The sequence below is a fragment of the Biomphalaria glabrata genome, chromosome 16, assembly GCF_947242115.1.
Source record: "Biomphalaria glabrata chromosome 16, xgBioGlab47.1, whole genome shotgun sequence".
Classification (NCBI taxonomy): Eukaryota; Metazoa; Mollusca; class Gastropoda; family Planorbidae; genus Biomphalaria; species Biomphalaria glabrata.
Window position 1 is genome coordinate 7,714,960 of NC_074726.1, and position 21,190 is coordinate 7,736,149.

General features: G+C 35.0%; 1 protein-coding gene across 4 annotated transcripts in view; it reads right to left on the reverse strand.

Moving 5' to 3' along the window:
* Window positions 1-20,179, reverse strand: part of LOC106050236 (uncharacterized) — a 38,940-nt gene extending 18,761 nt beyond the window's left edge. The window contains exons 1-9 of one of the 4 annotated variants that reach the window (XM_056013934.1): window positions 19,876-20,179; window positions 19,233-19,545; window positions 11,621-11,672; window positions 11,425-11,476; window positions 10,374-10,596; window positions 9,729-9,916; window positions 9,250-9,321; window positions 3,574-3,675; window positions 409-505 (exon numbers count right to left, since the gene is read on the reverse strand). In XM_056013934.1, the coding sequence (XP_055869909.1) occupies window positions 409-505; window positions 3,574-3,675; window positions 9,250-9,321; window positions 9,729-9,916; window positions 10,374-10,596; window positions 11,425-11,476; window positions 11,621-11,672; window positions 19,233-19,542 (1,096 nt within the window). In that variant the 5' untranslated portion in view covers window positions 19,543-19,545; window positions 19,876-20,179. Of the gene's footprint in view, window positions 1-408; window positions 506-3,573; window positions 3,676-9,249; window positions 9,322-9,728; window positions 9,917-10,373; window positions 10,597-11,424; window positions 11,487-11,620; window positions 11,673-19,232; window positions 19,546-19,875 lie in introns of those variants that run through there. The other 3 variants (XM_056013933.1, XM_056013936.1, XM_056013935.1) reach the window with 3 other exon arrangements.
* Between the last annotated feature and the right edge of the window lie 1,011 nt (window positions 20,180-21,190).

A 21,190-nucleotide genomic window follows, 5' to 3' on the forward strand; every position in this document is an offset into this window, starting at 1 on the left:
TGCTTGGCTACCTAAAAGGTCGCTCGAGTTCGAATCATAACTCAAGCTGAGTCGTGTTTGCTGAGCGACACTGAACCCTCATCCCATATGCCATCCTCCCACAATGGTTCACAAAAGAAATCGGACCCTAGCGCCCTGAGCATGTTAGAAGCATGAACGTTGAGCTATTATATACAAGGAATTAAACAAAATTAGAGATATAACAAGACAGGATTATGGCTTAGACGTGTGTTTGCATTATAAAATACATCGATAACAATATTTTCAAGCTATAACAACAAAATTTTCAAATGATTGAAAAACAATACAGGCTATGGAAATTTAGAAGTGTTTTATTTCTTATTCTAAAAATATTTAAGAATGTAATACGTAATTACATGGTATATTTGACAAATGCATGTACCACACCTGTGCATTCTATGGGACCCTCATGTATGATCTGATGTAGAAAGGTGGAGACAACTTTACTCACAGGATCACTGTTATTTATGTTATCTTTCAATATCTGCAAACATGAAGAGAGTTCATGTTAATCGGCTTTACCAACTTATAAAATGCATCACTTTTTTTTATTTTTTTACATTCCTCTTATCGGCGTGCAAATTCGTGGGTGGATGTAACGTTTTATTTGAATGAGTGGTTCTTTGTATTATGTTGATACCTCTTCCGGTATTTTTAGAATGTTCTTTGTGTATTACACAAACACATGCACCTGACATACACCAACACAAGCACCTGACATACACCAACACATGCACCTGACATAAACAAACACATGCACCTGACATACACCAACACATGCAACTGACATACACCAACACATGCACCTAACATACACAATTACATGCATCTGACATACACAAACACATGCACCTAACATACACCAACATATGCACCTGACATACACCAACACATGCACCTGACATACACCAACATATGCACCTGACATACACCAACATATGCACCTGACATACACCAACACATGCACCTGACATACACCAACATATGCACCTGACATACACAAACACACCTTCTTTCAAAGTTTTCACAAATAACGACGAGATCTATTTTAAGTTTATTGGGTTTAGTGTTAATTCGCTACTTCAATATTTTCTCATTGACACCTCATATCAAAATTGCCCACGCGAACAGCATCGCTACGATGAAAGGAAAAGGGTCAAATGATGAATTGGCATATGATAACTTAACCAGATCTAAATCTGGTGAATATGCAAGTTAATTAAAACCTGTATTGAATCATTTGTATTTATAATAAATATTATCTGTTACATGGGCGTAGCCAGGCTATCTTTCGGATGAGGTGTGGGGGGGGGGGGGTGGGGGGGTGGATTCCCCCCCCCGACCCCCCCCCCGCGATTTTTTTTTGTATGTATTTATGTGTGTGTGTGTGTGTACATAATCTTTATTGCATTCTGACCCTTCATTCTTTCGGAAGACGTTTATTGTGCCCTTGAATAGGTTCTTCCATGAGTTAGTGGAAAAATTGTAGATTCCCCGCCATTATTAGCAAAGGTGTCTGGGGGAGCGCTAGACGCTCCCCCAGCGCGGGGCGAAGCCCCGCCGCCAAGCACTATTTCTGATATTGAAAACCAACAAAATGCATATTCTGAGGTATCTACAGTGCATTTTCCTGCTATTAAAAAGTTTTATTTCAAATACCTAATGTACTATTCTTACTGACTTAGACCCTCCCGCGACGTTTGGCGCATTTGCCGTCAAGCTGTTTCCATAAAATTGTAGATTCCCAGCCATTACTAGCAATGGGGTCTGGGGGAGCGCTAGGAGATATCTTAGCGCGGGGCGAAGCCCCGCCGCCAAGCACTATTTCTGGTCTTGAAAGCCATCAAAATGCATGTTCTGAGGTATCTACAGTGCATTTTCCTGCTATTAAAAAGTTTTATTTCAAAAACCTAATGTGCTATTCTTAATGACTTAGACCCTACCGCGCCGTTCGGAGCATTTGACGTCAAGCTGTTTCCGTAAAAATCTGTCACTGGTAATGTCTGAAGCCTCTTCCCACCTGCCATGAGGACCTCAATGAATAAGTGGCGTCAAGTTGTACTAGGATATCATTGCAACTCTTCTTATGCGTAATTCATTTTGTCGGAGAACATGTCCCGCAATTTTCATGCGTCGCTCTCTCACAATCTTACTAAAGGGTCGACTCCCAGTTCGGCATAGGATTTCCTTGATTTAAACCCGATCTCTATAACTGACTCCTAAAATCTGTCTTAGCCATCTTTGTTGAGCCACATTTAGTTTTTTCAATTTCGGCAGATGACTATTCACTGCAGTTTATTAAGGGAGCCCTGCCACTGGTAAAAATGTGTAACCTCTCTTGAATACGCTCTAGGAATTAAGTGACTGTAGTTTGCTTTAGATTTTATATCGATAAGAGAAGTTTTATCGTCAAAATTATCTGTTGGGGGTTTCCAACTCAAAATGCTCTGTAGGGGGATCTTTAACTCAGAACCATCTGAAGGGGTTTTAAACTTTAAACAAACGCCATCTGTAGAAGAGGGGTTTAAACTCAAAACCCCCGATTGGATTGGCTACGCTCAAATAATTTTAGTGTGTAATTGGCTTTTTTTTTCTATTGAAGAGGTATTTTTTAGCATTAAACCAATCTAAATGGGGGTTTAAACTCAAATTCTTTTGACAACGCTCATAGCATTTTGAGTTCGTAATTTGCTTTTTTCTTACACTGAAGATGTATTTTTTAGCCTCAAACCCCTCTGGCAGGGGGTTTAAACTCAAAACTCCTTTGGTTGCGCTCATAGATTTTAGAGTGAGTAATTTGCTTTTATTTATATTGAAAAGGTACTTTTTAGCTTCAAACTCCACTGGAGGGGTGCTTAAACTCAAAACCCCTTTGGCTACACTCATAACATTTTGAGTGTATAATTTGCTTTGTTTTTATTATTAAAGAGGTATTTTTTACCTTCAAACCCTGCTGAAGTGGGGTTTAAACACAAAACCATTTAGCTACGCTCATAACATTTTGAGTGCGTAATTAGCTTTTTTTTTATATTGAAGAGGGGGTTTATCGTAAATTTTGGAGGGGGTCTTAAAATCAAAATCTCCCTTAACTGTGCTCTTGGAATTAGGGGATTTTCGTTTGCATTTTTTTGTGTTTTGTTTTATTCAAGAGGGGGAGTTAACTGCAAAAAACCCCAAGTAGGGGGTTTAAAACGCAAAACCCCTAGTAGGGGGTTTTAAACTCAAAACTCCTCTTAGGGGTTTTTATACTCGAACCACCCTGGTAGGGGGTTTTAAACTCAAAATACCCTGGTAGGGTTTTTTAAAATCAAAACCCCATTGGTTGTGCTGGGGCAAGTGATGGTTTAGTATTAAAATCTCACCTAAAATAAACAAAATCAAAGCAAAAAATCATTCACTAAATTCCGACCCCCCCCCCTGGGGGGGATTTCATTTCGGGGGGGAGGGGTTGAACCCCAACCCCCCCCCCCCTGGCTACGCCCATGATCTGTTATCCCCACAATTCGGTGCGTAGTCATAAAGTAAATTTAAAAGAAAGACTTTCTAACATACCTGCTGGATTTCATTCAATGAACATTTGCGTTCCCACATCCTTTTGTCTTTCACCAAATAAAAGATGATGATGAAACACTTCTTCTTTATGTCAGTCATTTCCTTGTAAAAAAAGAACACATTGTGTTGTTTAGTCTTATCTTATCTTATATAATACAGACGTAACTTCAAAAAAAGAAGATTATTACGTCCTACGCGTCATGCATTCAGTCATGCATATTAACCAATGACTTAAATTCTGCTAAGTCATTGGTTTTCCGGACTAGCTCAGGTAACCCATTCCATGCTCTAATAGCGCTAGGGAAGAAAGAGCATTTGCACAAATTTGTCCTAGCATATGGAAGGAAGAGTGTGCCTTTATCTTTGTGTCTTTCAGAGTATTTTATTAAAGTTTGTTTTTGTATTTGTAGATTATGGTTCAGTGTTTTATGTATAATTACTACTTTACTTTTGAGTTTTCTGTCCTGAAGGCTTTCTAAATTTAGAGATTTTACAAAAGGTGTTACTCTAGTCAAATGTGAATATTCGTTTGTTATGAATCTCACTGCTCTATTTTGTGTCTGTTCCAGTTTCTTAATGTTTTCTTGAGTTGAGGGGTCCCAAACAGAGGATGCATATTCTATTATTGGCCTAACCAAGGTTAAATAACATTTTAGTTTTATGTTCTTATTAATTTCATTCTATACCCATTTCAATACAGTCATATTTCTACATATCGCTCAAATTCTTTTCAGTCTTTTGGTATTTTACAGTTTCGTATTTTATTCTTGGACTGGAAGAAATAACAATTATAAAGAAAATTCCGGAACGTAAAACAAAACCAATAAGAATTTGTTTTAGTTTAGAAATACAAATACAGATGCAATTTCATTTCACTTTATTAGAAACATAAGATGACAATTTCTTTTAAACAAAATTAAATATTATTTAGCCGCGGTGGCTGAGCGGTAAAGCTCAAATTCTAGTTCTGACTATAAATTAGTCTCACAATCTAGAGAGAATGTCATGAAGCAAGCTCAGTAATATGTAATAGTTTCTCCTAAGTGTGCTATTAACTACAAAGAATTTTTTTTTTATAGTTTCCCATATTTCATATTTCTGAAGAATAGTAAAAAAAAAATTAATGTATGAAATTAAAAAACAACGAAATACAAGTGGTCATTATCTCAAAGCCAAAGAGTTTAAATGGAGAAAGGGTTGTCCTCTTTTTTCTTCAAATGGCTCAATCCCTTCGATGTCTGTTGCTGCGATTGGTTTGCAAGTAAATATATATCTATATTATAAAGTAGAATGTGTGGAGTATGTATGTATGTATGTATGTATGTTACTTATAGACATTTTTACTTTGACACATGAAAATACAAAAGAAGATCCATTGATTTCATTATATAATAAAATTAACCTTCAATTTTGTGTTTCAAAAGCATTTTTTACATTAATTAGTTCCTTATATCTGTGATTACAGATTTCCTGACGAACATTCTTTCATTAGACAATTCCGTAATGAATCGCGTACTAAATATTAATTCGTTTAATTGTTTACTTTATAATCCCATCCCTAGATCTAAAACTCTAATTCAACTCTAAGATGATAAAACTTCTCTTCGAACAGATAGTTTTATACTTTAACACATAAACATATTAATTAAAGTCCATTCATTTCATATTTTGATCAAATAAACATTCAAATTTGGTTTTCTAAAGCTACATTCGTTTACGAAAGCTGCGAAGCCGAGTTGAGATAGGCCTAGATCTATATTCATTCATGAATCGCGTACTAAACATTATTTCGTTTAATTATTCACTTTATAATCCCATTCATTTAACAAAGCTATCGCTCTTTTCGTTTTTAATAGATAAGAATGTATCGACTTCCTTCGGGTAAACCCATTTTCTCAAAACTAATTTTATTTTCGTAGCGAAACAGAAATAACGTGAAAGGATCATTAGCTACGTTTAACATACATCTAAATCCAATCCACTAGATTATCCAAAAGCATTTTTTACATAAATTAATTCCTGATATCTGTGACTACAGATTTCCTGGCGAACATTCTTTCATTAGACATTACCAAATGGTTACACATTAACACATCTCTCTTCTGAGGTCTGAGTCTATTCCTAGGCCTAGGTCTAAAACTCTTACTGAACTCTAAGATGATAAAACTTCTTTTCGCAAAGATAGTTTTATGCTTTAACACATAAACATACTAATTATTGTCCATTCATTTGATATTTTAATCAAATTAACATTCAAATTTGTTTTTCTAAAGCATTTTTAATACATTCGTTCGCTGTTCGCTAAAGCTGCGTAGCCGTGTTGAGATAGGCCTATATTCATTCATGAAAAAAAGTTCACGCATGCGCAGCACAGAACTCTAGATTAGTGTAGATTTAGATCTACGTCTACCTCAAGATCTACTTTATACTTTATACACATGAACATACAAAATTTAGTCTATTCATCTCAAATTTTAATCAAATATATGTAGGCCTACAAGCAAATGTTTTAATTTGAAAAAAAAAATGGATTTAATTAAGCCTATTAGCTATTTTGATTTAATAGCTTCATTCACACTATTTTTACATTGACACATTCGCTTTACTTATTACATTATTATTTCGTTTAATTGTTTACAAAACACTCTCAGTGACTATATCGACAGTAATGCGCAAATAAAGACCCGCGGGTCGCGGGTAACATATGTCTAGTCTATATTATAAAGTAGAATGTGAGGGGTATGTATGTATGTATGTATGTATGTATGTTACTTTTAGACATCAAAACCGCTTGACCAATCTTGATAAAACTAGGCAGGAATGTTCCTTGGGTACCAACTTAGACCGTAGTGTATGTATTGTAGCCCTAAAACAAACTTAAGACCCTAAAAAAAAATAAAGTTGTCCGACTCTATTACAGCTATAGTATTTTATGGATCTAGGCCATGTCTACAATGTTGATCGAAAGGATTTAGACCTAGATCTAATTTTTAGAAATACACTTTGCGCAGATAGTTTTTTACTTTGACACATGAAAAGACAAAAGAAGATCCATTGATTTCATTATATAATAAAATTAACCTTCAATGTTGTGTTTCAAAAGCATTTTTTACATTAATTAGTTACTTATATCTGTGATTACAGATTTCCTAACGAACATTCTTTCATTAGACAATTCAGTAATGAATCGCGTACTAAATATTAATTCGTTTAATTGTTTACTTTATAATCCCATCCCTAGATCTAAAACTCTAAGATGATAAAACTTCACTTCGCACAGATAGTTTTATACTTTAACACATAAACATATTAATTAAAGTCCATTCATTTCATATTTTGATCAAATAAACATTCAAATTTGGTTTTCTAAAGCTACATTCATCTACGAAAGCTGCGAAGCCGAGTTAAAGGCCTAGATCTATATTCATTCATGAATCGCGTACTAAAAATTATTTCGTTTTATTGTTCACTTTATAATCCCATTTATTTAACAAAGCTATCGCTCTTTTCGTTTTTAATAGATAAGAATGTATCGACTTCGGGTAAACCCATTTTCGCAAAACTAATTTTATTTTTGTAGCGAACGAGAAATAACGTGAAAGGATCATTAGCTAAGTTTTACATACATCTAAATCCAATCCACTACATTAGTAAACACAAACTTAGACCCGCAGGCCGCGGGTAATGCCAGGCTAGTATACTATAAAGTAGAATGTGAGGTGTATGTATGTTACTTATAGACATCAAAACCGCTTGACCAATCTTGATAAAACTTGGCAGGATTGTTTCTTAGGTACCAACTTAGACCTTAGTGTATGTATTGTAGCCCTAAAACAAACTTAAGACCCTAAAAAAAAATAAAGTTGTCCGACTCTATTACAGCTATAGTATTTTATGGATCTAGGCCATGTCTACAATGTTGATCGAAAGGATTTAGACCTAGATCTAATTTTTAGAAATACACTTTGCGCAGATAGTTTTTTACTTTGACACATGATAATACAAAAGAAGATCCATTGATTTTATTATATAATAAAATTAACCTTCAATTTTGTGTTTCAAAAGCATTTTTTGAATTAATTAGTTCGTTATATCTGTGACTGCAGATTTCCTGACAAACATTCTTTCATTAGACAATACCGTACTGAATCACTTACTAAAAATTAATTGTTTAATTGTTTACTTTATAATCCCATCCCTAGATCTAAAACTCTAATTCAACTCTAAGATGATAAAACTTCTCTTCGCACAGATAGTTTTATACTTTAACACATGAACATACTAATTATAGTCCATTCATTTCATATTTCGATCAAATAAACATTCAAATTTGGTTTTCTAAAGCATTATTTTTAAGAGACTACATTCGTTTACAAAAGCTGCGAAGCCGAGTAGAGATAGGCCTAGATCTATATTCATTCATGAATCGCGTACTAAAAATTATTTCGCTTAATTGTTCACTTTATAATCCCATTCATTTAACAAAGCTATCGCTCTTTTCGTTTTTAATAGATATGAATGTATCGACTTCGGTTAAACCCATTTTCGCAAAACTAATTTTATTTTCGTAGCGAAAGAGAAATCACATGAAATGATCATTAGCTAAGTTTAACATACATCTAAATCCAATCCACTACATTAGTAAACACAAACTTAGACCCGCAGGCCGCGGGTAATGCCAGGCTAGTATATATATATATAAACAAAGTTCATCTTTAGTGAAAGAATTTACCACTTGCTGCCATATCTCAATAGTTCTAAGTTTACTTCTATATGAATCCAAATTAATTACTATTACACTAAAATGTTTTACATGTTTCGGATGTTCCTTCAGAGTTGAAGATAATTACTTCCTAGTCCACACCTCCCGCAGGATGACGGGGGATGGGAGTGGGCAGGGTTTGAACCCTGGACCATCGATAAATCTGAACGACAGTCCAGCGCGCAAACCGCACGACCAGGCATCCATCCACGTCACGTGATATGTTAATGATCAGCATTATAGCAATGTCACTTTCTCCTGCTTTTTAATATTCATTCTCTTAGTACTACATGTTTAATACATGTATGGCTCCTTTTGTTTCGAAAGGCAATGGATGCGCCCAAATGAGTCACTGCTTTTTGGTTTAGTCTTGAGACGGGGTAGAACCTGGTGTGGCTTATCAAGCCAATTCTAGAGCGGCAGATTTTGCCACAATTCATGCATGTGTATACATCTGATTCAGAGCTGGCGGACAGCGCAGCTTTCTTTTTTTTCCTCTTGATTAAGGTCGCTTCGTTTCTTTTGCTCTCAGCGATGATCGTCCCAGCACGCAAAGTCTGTCTCCATGCACTCCGGTCTTTGGCTATGTCTTCCCACATACTTTCGTTGATGTCTGTGGCTCTCATGTCTCGCTTGCAGACTCTATATGTTAGTCTTGGGCGGCCCTTGGGTCTTACTCCCTCCACAAGATCAGCATATATACCATCTGGCATGCGGTTGACACTAATCGATTAAATTATTGGCAATTTTTTTTTTTATTGATTCATGAAATGCCATGCACAATTTCAGTCAGTAAAAACATTTCAACCATACAGACAAAGTTGATACATAAGCCTTGTAAAAAAAATAAAATTCAAAGTGTTTCTTAAATTAAAAAAAAATACATGTAGCTTTAGTTAATGTTTTTTTTTTACCTTCTCTTGGATGGCTGGATTGATACTCGCTGTCATCACTGAGGCAAACAATTTGAACATTTTTTTCTCAAGCTGAAACAGAGATTATGCAAAGTAGACATGAATAAGGTAATACATACTTTCCATCAAACGTACGATAATACTTGTAATAGAAGATAATACTTGTAATAGAATTAGAGTTGCAAGTAGTTGTTTTATTTTTACAAATCTTATATCAACTATCTCTGTCTGTCTGTATGTCTGTTTATCTGTCTGACTGGTAAAAAGTTTGCACACGTTATTTCTCCCACACCCAGATCAGCTTGAAATTATAAGGAAATTTTTTTTTGGGTACCTAACATTATTGTTAATTATTAATTTTGTTAGGGAAAAGGGAAATAACTTCTACATTGTCGAGAGATAAAGTAGCAAATATGGAGTTATTTCCCTTTTATAATCATATTTTTTAAACAAATGATTTCATGTTTTGCTTCTTTTACCTCGTTCGTGCAAGGACTTAGCGGTTGGCCTTCATTCTCTTTTTTTCTCAAGATTTGTAAATCGCTTGAGAAGAGCACCTCCAGTGCCACGAGTAGATTTAATACACTGACTGGGACTTTCATGGAGTCTTTCTTTTTAAGATCCAAGGCTTCTTCAATCCAATCAATGCACAGTTCGGTTATGTTCTCTGAAAGAAAGAAGGAAACAAGTGGCAAGAAATGAAACAAAATGTTTACAAAAGTAAAGTTCCCCTTTTAGACCTTGCAATCTACAGGTCAGATGATGTGAAGGTCATCCGTTACGGTTAACGAGGGTGTCAAGTGGCCAGCACAACGATAAACACCTTTACTTTTTTTCAACTAATGTCAGGTACCCATTAGAGCTGGGTGGACTCAGAGGCGTCCAATGATCCCGAAATTAAAAAGGAGGGAGTAACAGAAGTGCCCCACGTAAGCGCTATAAAGATCAACTTAGGCGCCTTTTTCGCCCTCACTGGCATAAAGGAAAGTAGCTGGCAGTAGATGACCTCTGAACGAGATAATTGGAGAGCTTTCACAAAGGCTGAAAGACAAACATTTGAGACCCAAAGAAAAACTCTTTTTAAATACAGGCGCAAAGACAAAAAGAAATACTTAATTGCTTACCTATCAAATACATTTGGTCACTTAGTACTTCTATAATTAGAATAGCGTGTTCGTTGTAACACAATAATCTTAGGATTTCAGATACACTTTCTGTGTCGTTTTTAGCTGTTGGAGTTTCTTCCAGCGCTATGAACAAAGTCCTGAGGTACATCTCTACTTTCTCCTTGGGCAATTCCTTCAAGTCTTCATCTTCAATTTCAATCAAGGAAGAAATGCTGAAATCCTATAGAGTACAATAAATATACAGTAGTTAGAAGTTCCAGACATTTGCACGAAATTATGTTAAAGAAAAACAAGAAAAATATTAAAATATATTTTTTAAAGACAATTAAAAAATAATAATTTAACTCAATTCGGATATCGAACCCGTGACACCGTCAGCTGTTGGATGGCCTTGAAGTGAAACTTCCCGCATTTTCTGAATCGACCAGCGGAAAATACATACTTAAGTTATGTTTAGAGCTCTTAATATCTAGTCTAGATCTACTTTCAGATCTGGAATGTCGATGTGATGTATATTCGATTTTGTAAAAATATAAAAAACGCTTATAAACGTAAATAAAATTGAATTTACTGTTATCGTATAATTAAGGTAATTAGCCCTGTTGGCTCTAGACCTAGATAGATTTGTAAGTCTCTAGCCAAATTTACATTTATTTATTTACTTTGAAAAATTATAACGGTCAAACTAGAATTTTCCACGTGTGGCAGACGAGCTAGTAAATCTTTTATCAGCGATATACATCAACTGTTAAATTTCTAGAAAAATCGTTACAGTAGTATTCGAGATCAGCGTCCACCCTCCTTGAAGAAGTGGCTTGAAAAGAGACAAAAAATACCTTCATTACAGCCAGTGTCCGCTAAAACATTTTTATTTTTGTAAGTTCCGTATAAATTCTTTATTACATATTTACTATAAAGTAGATTTTTTTTTATGAAAAAAAAAGGAATTTAATTCTATTAATAATTATACAACCTCTTATTTTAATTCTAGCATTTTAATCAATATTTCGATATTTATTTCTGAAATGTTTTTTTTTAAATTTCTTACCAAGTTATTCGATCCTTTGGGTCCATCTATCTCGATATCTTGAACATCAGTGCTATAATAGTGTAAATACATAAATAGGACGTAGGTAGCTAAGAAACATAGTCCTACTATAGCACTATTAACTAAAACATGTATGAACGAAGTGTATGAAGTGTGCGTATGATACATCTATCTATCTATATATATAATATTGTACCTATTTTCTGGCCATGTATCCCCAACGTTGTCGTCTGCTTTTGATTTCCTTACTAATTTTAAAATAGAAATTGAAAACATATAATTAGTTTTTTAAAAATATGATAAATAATGTATGACAAAAAAACAAATATACATAGTAATAATTAATAATAAATTTTACAAATATATTTCTATAAGGTAATTGAAACAATATATTTATTTTAATGTTTATTAATTATCGTCAATCCCGACAATCCCTTTGAGTTCAAGGGCGGAACTATAGCCGCCAAGCTATTGCTAGCATTTGATAAACATTTATACATTGCTGAAATAAATATTAAACACTGTTACGAATACATTTTGTTCGGAAACATAAACTCAAAAAAGCCTCAGCCAAAATCAACCAGGTAGCTAAAAAAAAAGGCAGGTTTCTAGTATTTGTTGCAAAACTGCCCGCAGGTCTAGTCTACCATAACGATAGGGTCTCATTTTTATTCTATATTTACTAATAATAAAATTTGAGATCAGAGTGTGGTGCGACATAATATACAAATGGGTTCACATACCAATATGTAGCTTATATTATATAGATATGATGATATGATTTTTCTATAAAAATATGACCGCCCCACACTAATTAGAGGGATAGAGTGAGGAGGGCAATAGATACAGTCAACCCCCCCCCCCCTTTACGCCACCGAATCGGCCAAGAAGGGGAGTGACATAATATAAAAACTATATTTTAATTGATCTATTTTGTTCACAAACTATGATTTCCCCTAATAGAAGGACCGCCTTACCCCACACTCAAAGGGTTTAGGTGGGAAGGGCAGTAGAGGTATTCGCCCCCCCCCCCGCCATTCGGCCAACAGGGGACAGACATAATATAAAGATCGGTTAAAACACCAATAACACGTTTTAATCATATAGATATGTAATTGTTTCTGTTAGCAAGCTGTGACCGAGTGGGGGTTGCGATCGCCCCTACCGCTCTCCCCCCCCCCCCGCGGATTCACCAGTGATATGTAGGTCACAGCTGGGGCTGCGTATCCGCGAGAAATACTGCATTCCTCATTAATCTTCGGTCTCCAAGACAAGCCTTATTATATTTGTATCTTACACCCTCATCCCCACCTCAAAAAGACATACAAATTTTCATTTCATTCTGAAGCATTTTCCCGCGAAATGTGCCGTAAAGGTTACCATTAAAATGTAATCAGGGCATTTGTTTTACAATGTATTCTCGTAGCTTCTAGTTACTACAGAGAAAAGTAAATAATGTGGATCATCGGTTTACTGTAACTGAAAATGAGAGAACTTTCAATTTAAAAAAGAGAGAACTTTCAATTTAAAAAAAGAGAGAACTTTCAATTTAAAAAAGAGATTCGGAGCTTATAAATAAGGGAGACAACGTCCATTCAGTTCATAAGTTTCAACCTCGTAGTCTACTTTTGTGAATCAACATTTGAATTAAAATTTAAAAGTGTATTACTGCTTGATATATAGTGTGAGCTCAATATTGTCACGATTTGTACTTCATGGATCGGAATATTTTGTTTTTCTAAAGAGGAATTCTGTTGTTTTTTTGTTTGTTCCATTGCGCAAAGATCTGTGCAAACTATTGGACATTGAGTCTATTAGACTCCATTTATGGAAACTGAATTACAATCACCGACAAATACTGTATTAACACATGACATTGACAAGAAATAGCAGAGTCATTCTTTCGAATGCTTGCGTCATCTATTCATCAAACCCACTCATGCGTCTCGCTTCTCTTGGAAACTGCATTTGTATTAGAGGCTGGCTTTGTGTCATGCTGAACTCTTTATTGCAAACATAGTCGAGCCTATATAAGATAAATGGGCTATTAGTTATTCTATTGCCGCTCACCAGTTTTAAATCATGATCGTAATAACACATAAGCTTTTTGTACGTCATTCCTATCTCGGCGTACACACACAACACACAGCAACACTATCTAAAGGGTTTCCTAAAAAAAAAAAAAAAAAAAAAAAAAAAAAAAGAAGAGAAAAAAAAAAAAAAAAAAAAAAAAAAGAAGAGAAAAAAAAAAAAAAAAAAAAAAAAAAAGAAGAGAAAAAAAAAAAAAAAAAAAAAAAAAAAGAAAAAAAAAGAAGAAAGAAAAAAAAAAAAAAAGAAGAAAGAAAAAAAAAAAAGAAGAAAGAAAAAAAAAAAAAAAAAAAAGAAGAAAGAAAAAAAAAAAAAAAAAAAAATATCTAAAGGGTTTAAATAAGTAATAGTGATATAAAGCTACGCTACTCGGAACAACGCAATTTTAGCTTAATCTCTTTAAATAGTGATCAATCTTTAGCTTTTAAGATCCTTGTGTGTAATATCATATTAATGTATTGTATCGACACGTGTATTGGAACATTGACAATCCTTATCTGTATGTCAGACACCCTAACATTACAAATAGATATAACAATGTACCTGCTAGTCTGGGTTTATGAATGTGTTATACGAATTCGAAGCTGTGGTTATATTGAATCACTCTGGCTGTCTGTCTGTCTTGTAAAAAGTGTGTAGGTGTTATTTCTCCCATACCCATTCTCGGATCAAGTTGAAACTTCTCAAAACTATTAACAAGACATAAATTAATACACAACAAAAATGACCAATTAGTCAATTAGTTACTGGTTATTAACTATTTTGTTTGCTACCAACAAGAGAAACTAATCCTTCAGTATTCACAGCTATGGCTACATTTGTTGAGTTTAATCCCCTTAAATAATTGTCAACGCTATTTCTCCCTCACGCATTATCCGATGAAGTTGACAATTTAAACAAGGATTTATGGTACCTAAAAAAATAATAATCAATAAACAAAAGTACCACATTAGACATTTAATTATTGGTAATTAATTGCTTTGTTTTATGCCGAATAAAGGAAATTGATAGAAGTGCGGAGTTCTTCCCTTTTAGATAAGCTTTTTTTTTTTTAAATTATTATTTTGCTATAATAGGTTCAGTGTGTCCGAAGTCTACGGTTACGGTGTTGAGTGGCGGAAGTATCTAGATAAATTTTCCTTGATGCCGTTAAGCTCTTAGCAAACAAAACTCAGCTCAAGACATGATATTGAACTCGAGACCCCATTGAGTGTCGTTATACTCATCTATGTGCCAGAGAGAGGATGAAGAGAAGTGAAACACATGCTATTTAGATCTACAAATGATTCAATAATAGAATATGCGTCATCTGTTTGGAACCCCTCAACTCAAGAAAACATTAAGAAACTGGAACAGACACAAAATAGAGCAGTGAGATTCATAACAAACTAGGGGTGCACCGGATAGTCGCTCCGGCTCCGGCTTCTGCCGAATATCCGGCATTTTTTACTATCCGGTGCTATTCGGCTCCGGTCGGATATCACTACCGGATAGTAAACCGGATAGTAAAAAATACACCTATTTAATATGCATAAAGTGGACCTCGTTCCATTAATGTCTGTTGTAGAATGTATTAATGTTTATATTAAAACAAAATAATGTGCTTAAAAATAGAGCCATTATGAATATGCACCAAACATCGTTTATTATAAAGACAAGGCGTGTTAATAACTTAATATAAATAGAAATGAAACTTTATAACATCATAAATGCGCTTTACATACAGAGCAGCAATGGCTGGCACGTTTTTCAATTTGTCTTGACCTTTGAGTAGGTTAGTTAACATGTTAAAATGCTACATTCCTTGACTACGCCATGCTGACCAGACGTCTGTCTAGCTGTGCGGGTATATCTCCAGAGGTAGAAATGAACAACTCCCACCCCTTTTATTTGTTTAGTCCATCACATTGAGTTTTTTTTTATAGGTAGGTGACCACAAGTTAAATACGATGGACGTAGGTTTAATGTCAGCGTATTGACACTCTCTAGAGGTCACACCTTTCGAGGGAACTGAGTTTGTTTACTTAGTAGTTAATCTTTATTAGGGGGGCTGGACTACAAGAGCCACACCTATAAGGTAACCAGGTATATTTCCAGATGAACAACTCCCTCCCCCTTTTATTTGTTTAGTTCATCACATTGAGTTCATTGATTGACAGGTGACCCCAAGTCAGATACGATGGACGTAAGCGCTCTCTAGAGGTCACACGAGGGAACTATGTTTACTTAGTTGGGGGGGGGGTGGACAGCCAAACATCTACACGGGTATCCGGACAAAGAGTTTGCTTATTTGGAGAAAAATCTTAATCACGTGGTTGGGCTAGAGGCCACACCTTTTCAAGTGTGCCGAGTTACTTGAACACAAATCTCAATTTGTAAGCTGGACTAAAGATCACACGCATCTAAACGAGTGACCTTTAGCTACACAGAACTTTTACACACCTGACATCCATCCCTTTTGTAACAGTTACTGAAACCACGAATAAAATAATTAATAAGTAATAATTAAGGAAGATGTTTCTAACATACGTTCTTTGCATTTCATGTTTCTTACGTACGTTCTTTGCACAATAAAATAAAACAAAGATGTGCATGTTTGCGTGTGTGTATTTTTTTGCCTTGTATTAAAACCTTTAGAAAGAAAGCTAATTTCATTGTTTAATTCTTTTGACTTAATAAATAACGGAAAACCTTACAGTAAATTTTAAAATCGCATAAAATAAATTGAATAATAGTACCGCAGTTAGATCTAGCAAACAAATATGCTGGAGCGTAAAAAAAAAACAACAACCCTTGACCTCTAACTAGTGGACGGGTATAAGTTATCTATATGCTTGACTGACCATGCCAATGTGTTATCTTTTTTGACTGACACTCAACTCTATTGCGTGCGTATGCTCAAGAAAAAAACAATGCTTGATGGTTAACACAAACAACTATACACACTACACTAGGACTACATGTGTAGGCTCATTAGGTATATCTGACCAAGTTGATGGTCTGAAATTCATGAACACATACATCCGACAACTATACAAGGCAGATTGCACTTTACTTATAAATGAGATTTACATTTGTAACTAGTTAAATATATACTAACATTATTTACATTGACCTTCCTACACACATCCTTTACAGTTGGTGGCATCGTACATACACACAGGCACACTCATGCTATACAGATTTTTAGAAATACTGTTAAGCTTGAATAAATCAATCAGTAACAGAGTTTAACACAATAACGTATATAAAAGGAAAAAAATAAAACCAACCAATATAGGTATGTTATTTAAGAGTTTCGTAAAATGTTCAGCAACACAAGCTATTAACAAGACACTTAGGTATCCGGCTCCGGCCCCGGCCGAATATCAAATTTTACTATCCGGTCATATCCGGCCCCGGCCGGATATCAAATAGTACTATCCGGTGCACCCCTATAACAAACGAATATTCACATTTAACTAGAGTAACACCTTTAGTAAAATCACTAAATTTAGAAAGTCTTCAGGATAGAAGACGCAAAAGTAAAGTAGCAATTATGCATAAAACACTGAACCATAATCTTCAAATACAAAAACAAAATTTGATAAAATACTCTGAAAGACACAAAGATAGAGGCACATTCCTCGTCCCATATGCTAGGACAAATTTGTACAAATACTCCTTCTTCCCTAGCGCTATTAGAGCATGGAATGGGTTGCCTGAGCTAGCCAGGAAAACCAGTGACTTGGCAGAATTTAAGTCATTGGTTAATATGCATGACTAAATGCATGACGCGTAGGATGTAATCATCTTCTTTTTTGAAGTAACGTCTGTATTATATGAGATAAGATAAGATAATTGTATAAAGCAGGGGTGGGCAACCTTTTTCAATCGGGGGCAGCATAAAAAAAAATAGGAATGGGGGCCGCATATATATATATATGTGACATCTTTCAGTAAAGGAAAATGATAAAACCTGTTGCTGTTTTCACTTTCTAGCCAGAAGAAACAGAAAAGTTTTGTTTGAAAACATACAAATACATTTCATATGTAAACAACCCACTGCAATAATTGCGATGAAAAACATGAAGTCTGTTTTCCACTCTTCATTAGAAATATTGGTAACAAAGTCACATCCAAAGTCCTTCAAGGAACATAACAATTTTTTCCTTGAGATCCAATATTTTTCTCAATACCTTGCCCATGCTAAGCCAGGGGACACTACTGTGATACCGAACATCGGAATGTTTTGTTTCCACATCTTCAACTACTTCTCGGAACTGCCTGTGGTTAAGTCCCCTATCTCTAATTCGTTTAATCGCTGAGATAATTGGGTCAATATTTTGTTTGATATTTAATGCAACTTCGTGCAACCTTTCCCGTGTAGAATTTATATTTGGGGTATTGTTCTTTAATTTAATTTAAAAAACTGTTTTTCTCAGTTAAAGCACGGGCTCCATCAGTTGTTACACTTGCCTTCTTGCTTCAAGCCAACCTAACACTTTCAACACAGTTCTTCATAGCATTGAATAAATATTGGCCTGAGTGTGTGTCTTTGACGATATATTTAGAAATATTGCAAAAAAGCGAAATCTTCGTTCACTTTAACCTTGTTAGAATGACATGCGCAGAGACAATGTTTCTTTAGCCTCTTCATCATATGTGATAAGAAGATAGTTAAAATTATTTGATTTTAATATATTTGCATTTTCTAAAATATTTATTCTTTGGGTACACCTGAATTCTGTAGGTGTCCGCGGGCCGCATAAAACACTCTGGCCGGCCGCATGTGGCTCGCGTTCCGTAATTCGCCCACCCCTGGTCTAAAGGATATCCAACATTTTCTATCACATTCGTACTTCGAAGAAACAACTTGAGACAAAAATACACGTATTTACTAGATAGACTGGACTCTTTACAAAGGGCGCAGGATACACATTGGAGGCCAAAAAGAAAAAAATCAAAGACAAACAAAGACATCAAAAAATGAAGTTCAAATCAACTTCTGTTTGATAAAAGACTTTGTCTGCGTAATTGATGACATAGTATATGTAGGTTGCCGTTGGGTCTGCGTAGCCATGTGAATTGAAGTGAAGTATTCATCAAATTTTTGAGAGATTATGCCAGACAAATTGTGTCAGCTCTCACCTCAAAAGTATGTCAACGATTCAACAGCCAAGGTAAAGTAAGGATATTAAAGGTAAATCGCATTTAAGTGAATACAGTTACTTCGCATGCAAAGACCGCATAACAAACGAAGAGATTAGAGACCGGATTACCGGTAGTACAGCGATCGGACATCCACGATGACCTTCCAACTACTACAAAACGCACACTAAAACCACATGGTCCTCGGGGCTCGCAAAGACCTTTCTTTGGGGAACAGCACCAGGAAAAAGAAGAAGAGGCAGACAGAGAAAGCGAAGGGAAGACAGCATAAAAGAATGGATGTGTCTTGTCTCTCATTGAAAGAGATTGTATCCATTGCGGTAGACAAAATAAATGGAAAAAGACTGTCAACAAATCTCGTGTGGGGCTCCAACGTTCCAACAGGCTAAGAGAGAAGCTGCAGGTGAACATCTTTCCAGCTGCTTTCATTACACTTTAAAAAAATAATGTTTTTATATCATATATTCTTGTTTCAAAAGTTAAACACAAAAATATCTAAATCAGAATTACATTAAATTAGATATTTAACGTAACACTTATCAACCAGTTATAAATAATGATACACTTACAGGCACTATCATTGTGCTCAAGAAGCCATTTCTCCAAATGACTATGAGTCGGTGTAAAATATTCCTTTAATGCATTCAAGAAAATACTAAACGCTTCATTTGGACCGGAATTTAAGATCTTTTTCAGTAAACATTCGTTTCTGTCATATTTTGTTTTTCCACATTGAATCTCTTCCTTATCATTCTCTGAAATAACACTGTTCTGAAAGAGATAATCCACAAGCTCTTTAGCTTCAATATTATCTTTAAGATAAATATAATTTTCTTTGATGCAACACTCGTCTTCAGTTTTGAGTCTTCCCCTGTTCATCTTCTGTTGGAAAAAAAACAAGAAAAATATTAAAAAAATACTTAAAAACAAAGCTTATATTAAGTATATCAATTAGTATGGAATTTTGTATCATTCACGTAGTTAAATTTGTTATAAGCCTCAGACGAAAATCTATAAAGGGGGCTATGTGGCCACACAACAAACATAAGCTTTTACTTTCCCGACGGTGTCAGGTATTTATTAGAATTGGTTAGACTCAGAGTTGTCTTTAAAAATCCCAAAATTCAAAATTCCATCTTCACCGGAATTTGAACTCGAGATCCATCATTTTGGAGAATAAGCACTATACCACTCAGCCACCTCAATACTTACCTTAAATTCTTTCAAAAAAATTTAAGAATTGAATGATTAGAAATATTTTTATACATCTTTAACTGTTTTTGAACACACTTTTTCTTATTTCCAAAACAGAAAACACATTGTACACTGTGTGTTTGGGGCAGTGGATTTGACAACACAATGAAAGCACTGCTGTGTCTCATACACATGTGTTACTGACTGTAAATGTAGTTTTAGAAGGCCTAAGTATTTTCTAGCGTGCTGTGTACATTCTTGTAGATATCCTGCAGGGGTTTACAAGTTCACAGCCAACACAGAAGAATTAAATGACATAAAAAAATATGTTTAATACTACGTAATACCAGGCAACACCTGAAACGGTGCGTTCATATTGTGAAGTAGGTCTCGCGAGGACAGTAGACACCCACTGATGCGTATACGGAGTAACTCTTTATTAGTCATCCTAAGCCTTGTGTACGCTTGTAGTGTCTTATTATATAGTGTGTTATGCTCCAATCAGAAGTTTGCCATCACATGCGAGTTCCCACAGCTGCTCGGCTCTTGAAATAACTAAGATAGGCTCTTCAAATCTTTAAAACGTTTATTTACAAGAGAAAATGGTCGTCGAGTCTTCTCTCCAAGCGTCTCTATCTTACTTTCTCCCTAGCGTCCCTTAACATGTAGTATTTCCTGTCTAGTTCTCTCTACTTTTTTTGTCTCGAGATTAATACACAAAATTACTCTAAATACATATCATAAGTGAAATCAGTTAGCCAGTTTCACATCTAACTTCACCTTCATATTCACTTATCCCTTGGTCTGCTGGACCGTTGGGGGCAGCACACAAGATCTGCCAAACTTTTTTCTCCTTTCTTCTCTGTCATTATATGAAATCGGTTAGGCCAGGTTCACATCTAACTTAACCTTCACTTTCACATATTCGTTGGTCTGCTGGACCGTTGGGGCAGCACACAAGATCTGTCAAACTTCTTTCTCCTTTCTTCTCTGTTATTGGCCTTTGATGTATTGCATTCCGATATTATTTCTGAAAATATTGAAACCTTCCATTTTTTAACTGCCTGGGTGGACCACTTTGTCGGGGGCCGTTTTGAGTTTGTGTTCCACACAAATTGTCTTTGTAACCTTGTTTTTATTTTTTACTTTATATCATATATATATATATATATATATATATATATATATATATATATATATATATATATATATATATATATATATATAACCTTTTTGACTAACAATGAGATGTTTTAAAGACTAGGATATGAACATGGGTGCTCAGCTTCAGACTACATCATGACCAGTGAACCATCAGTCAACCATGCCAATC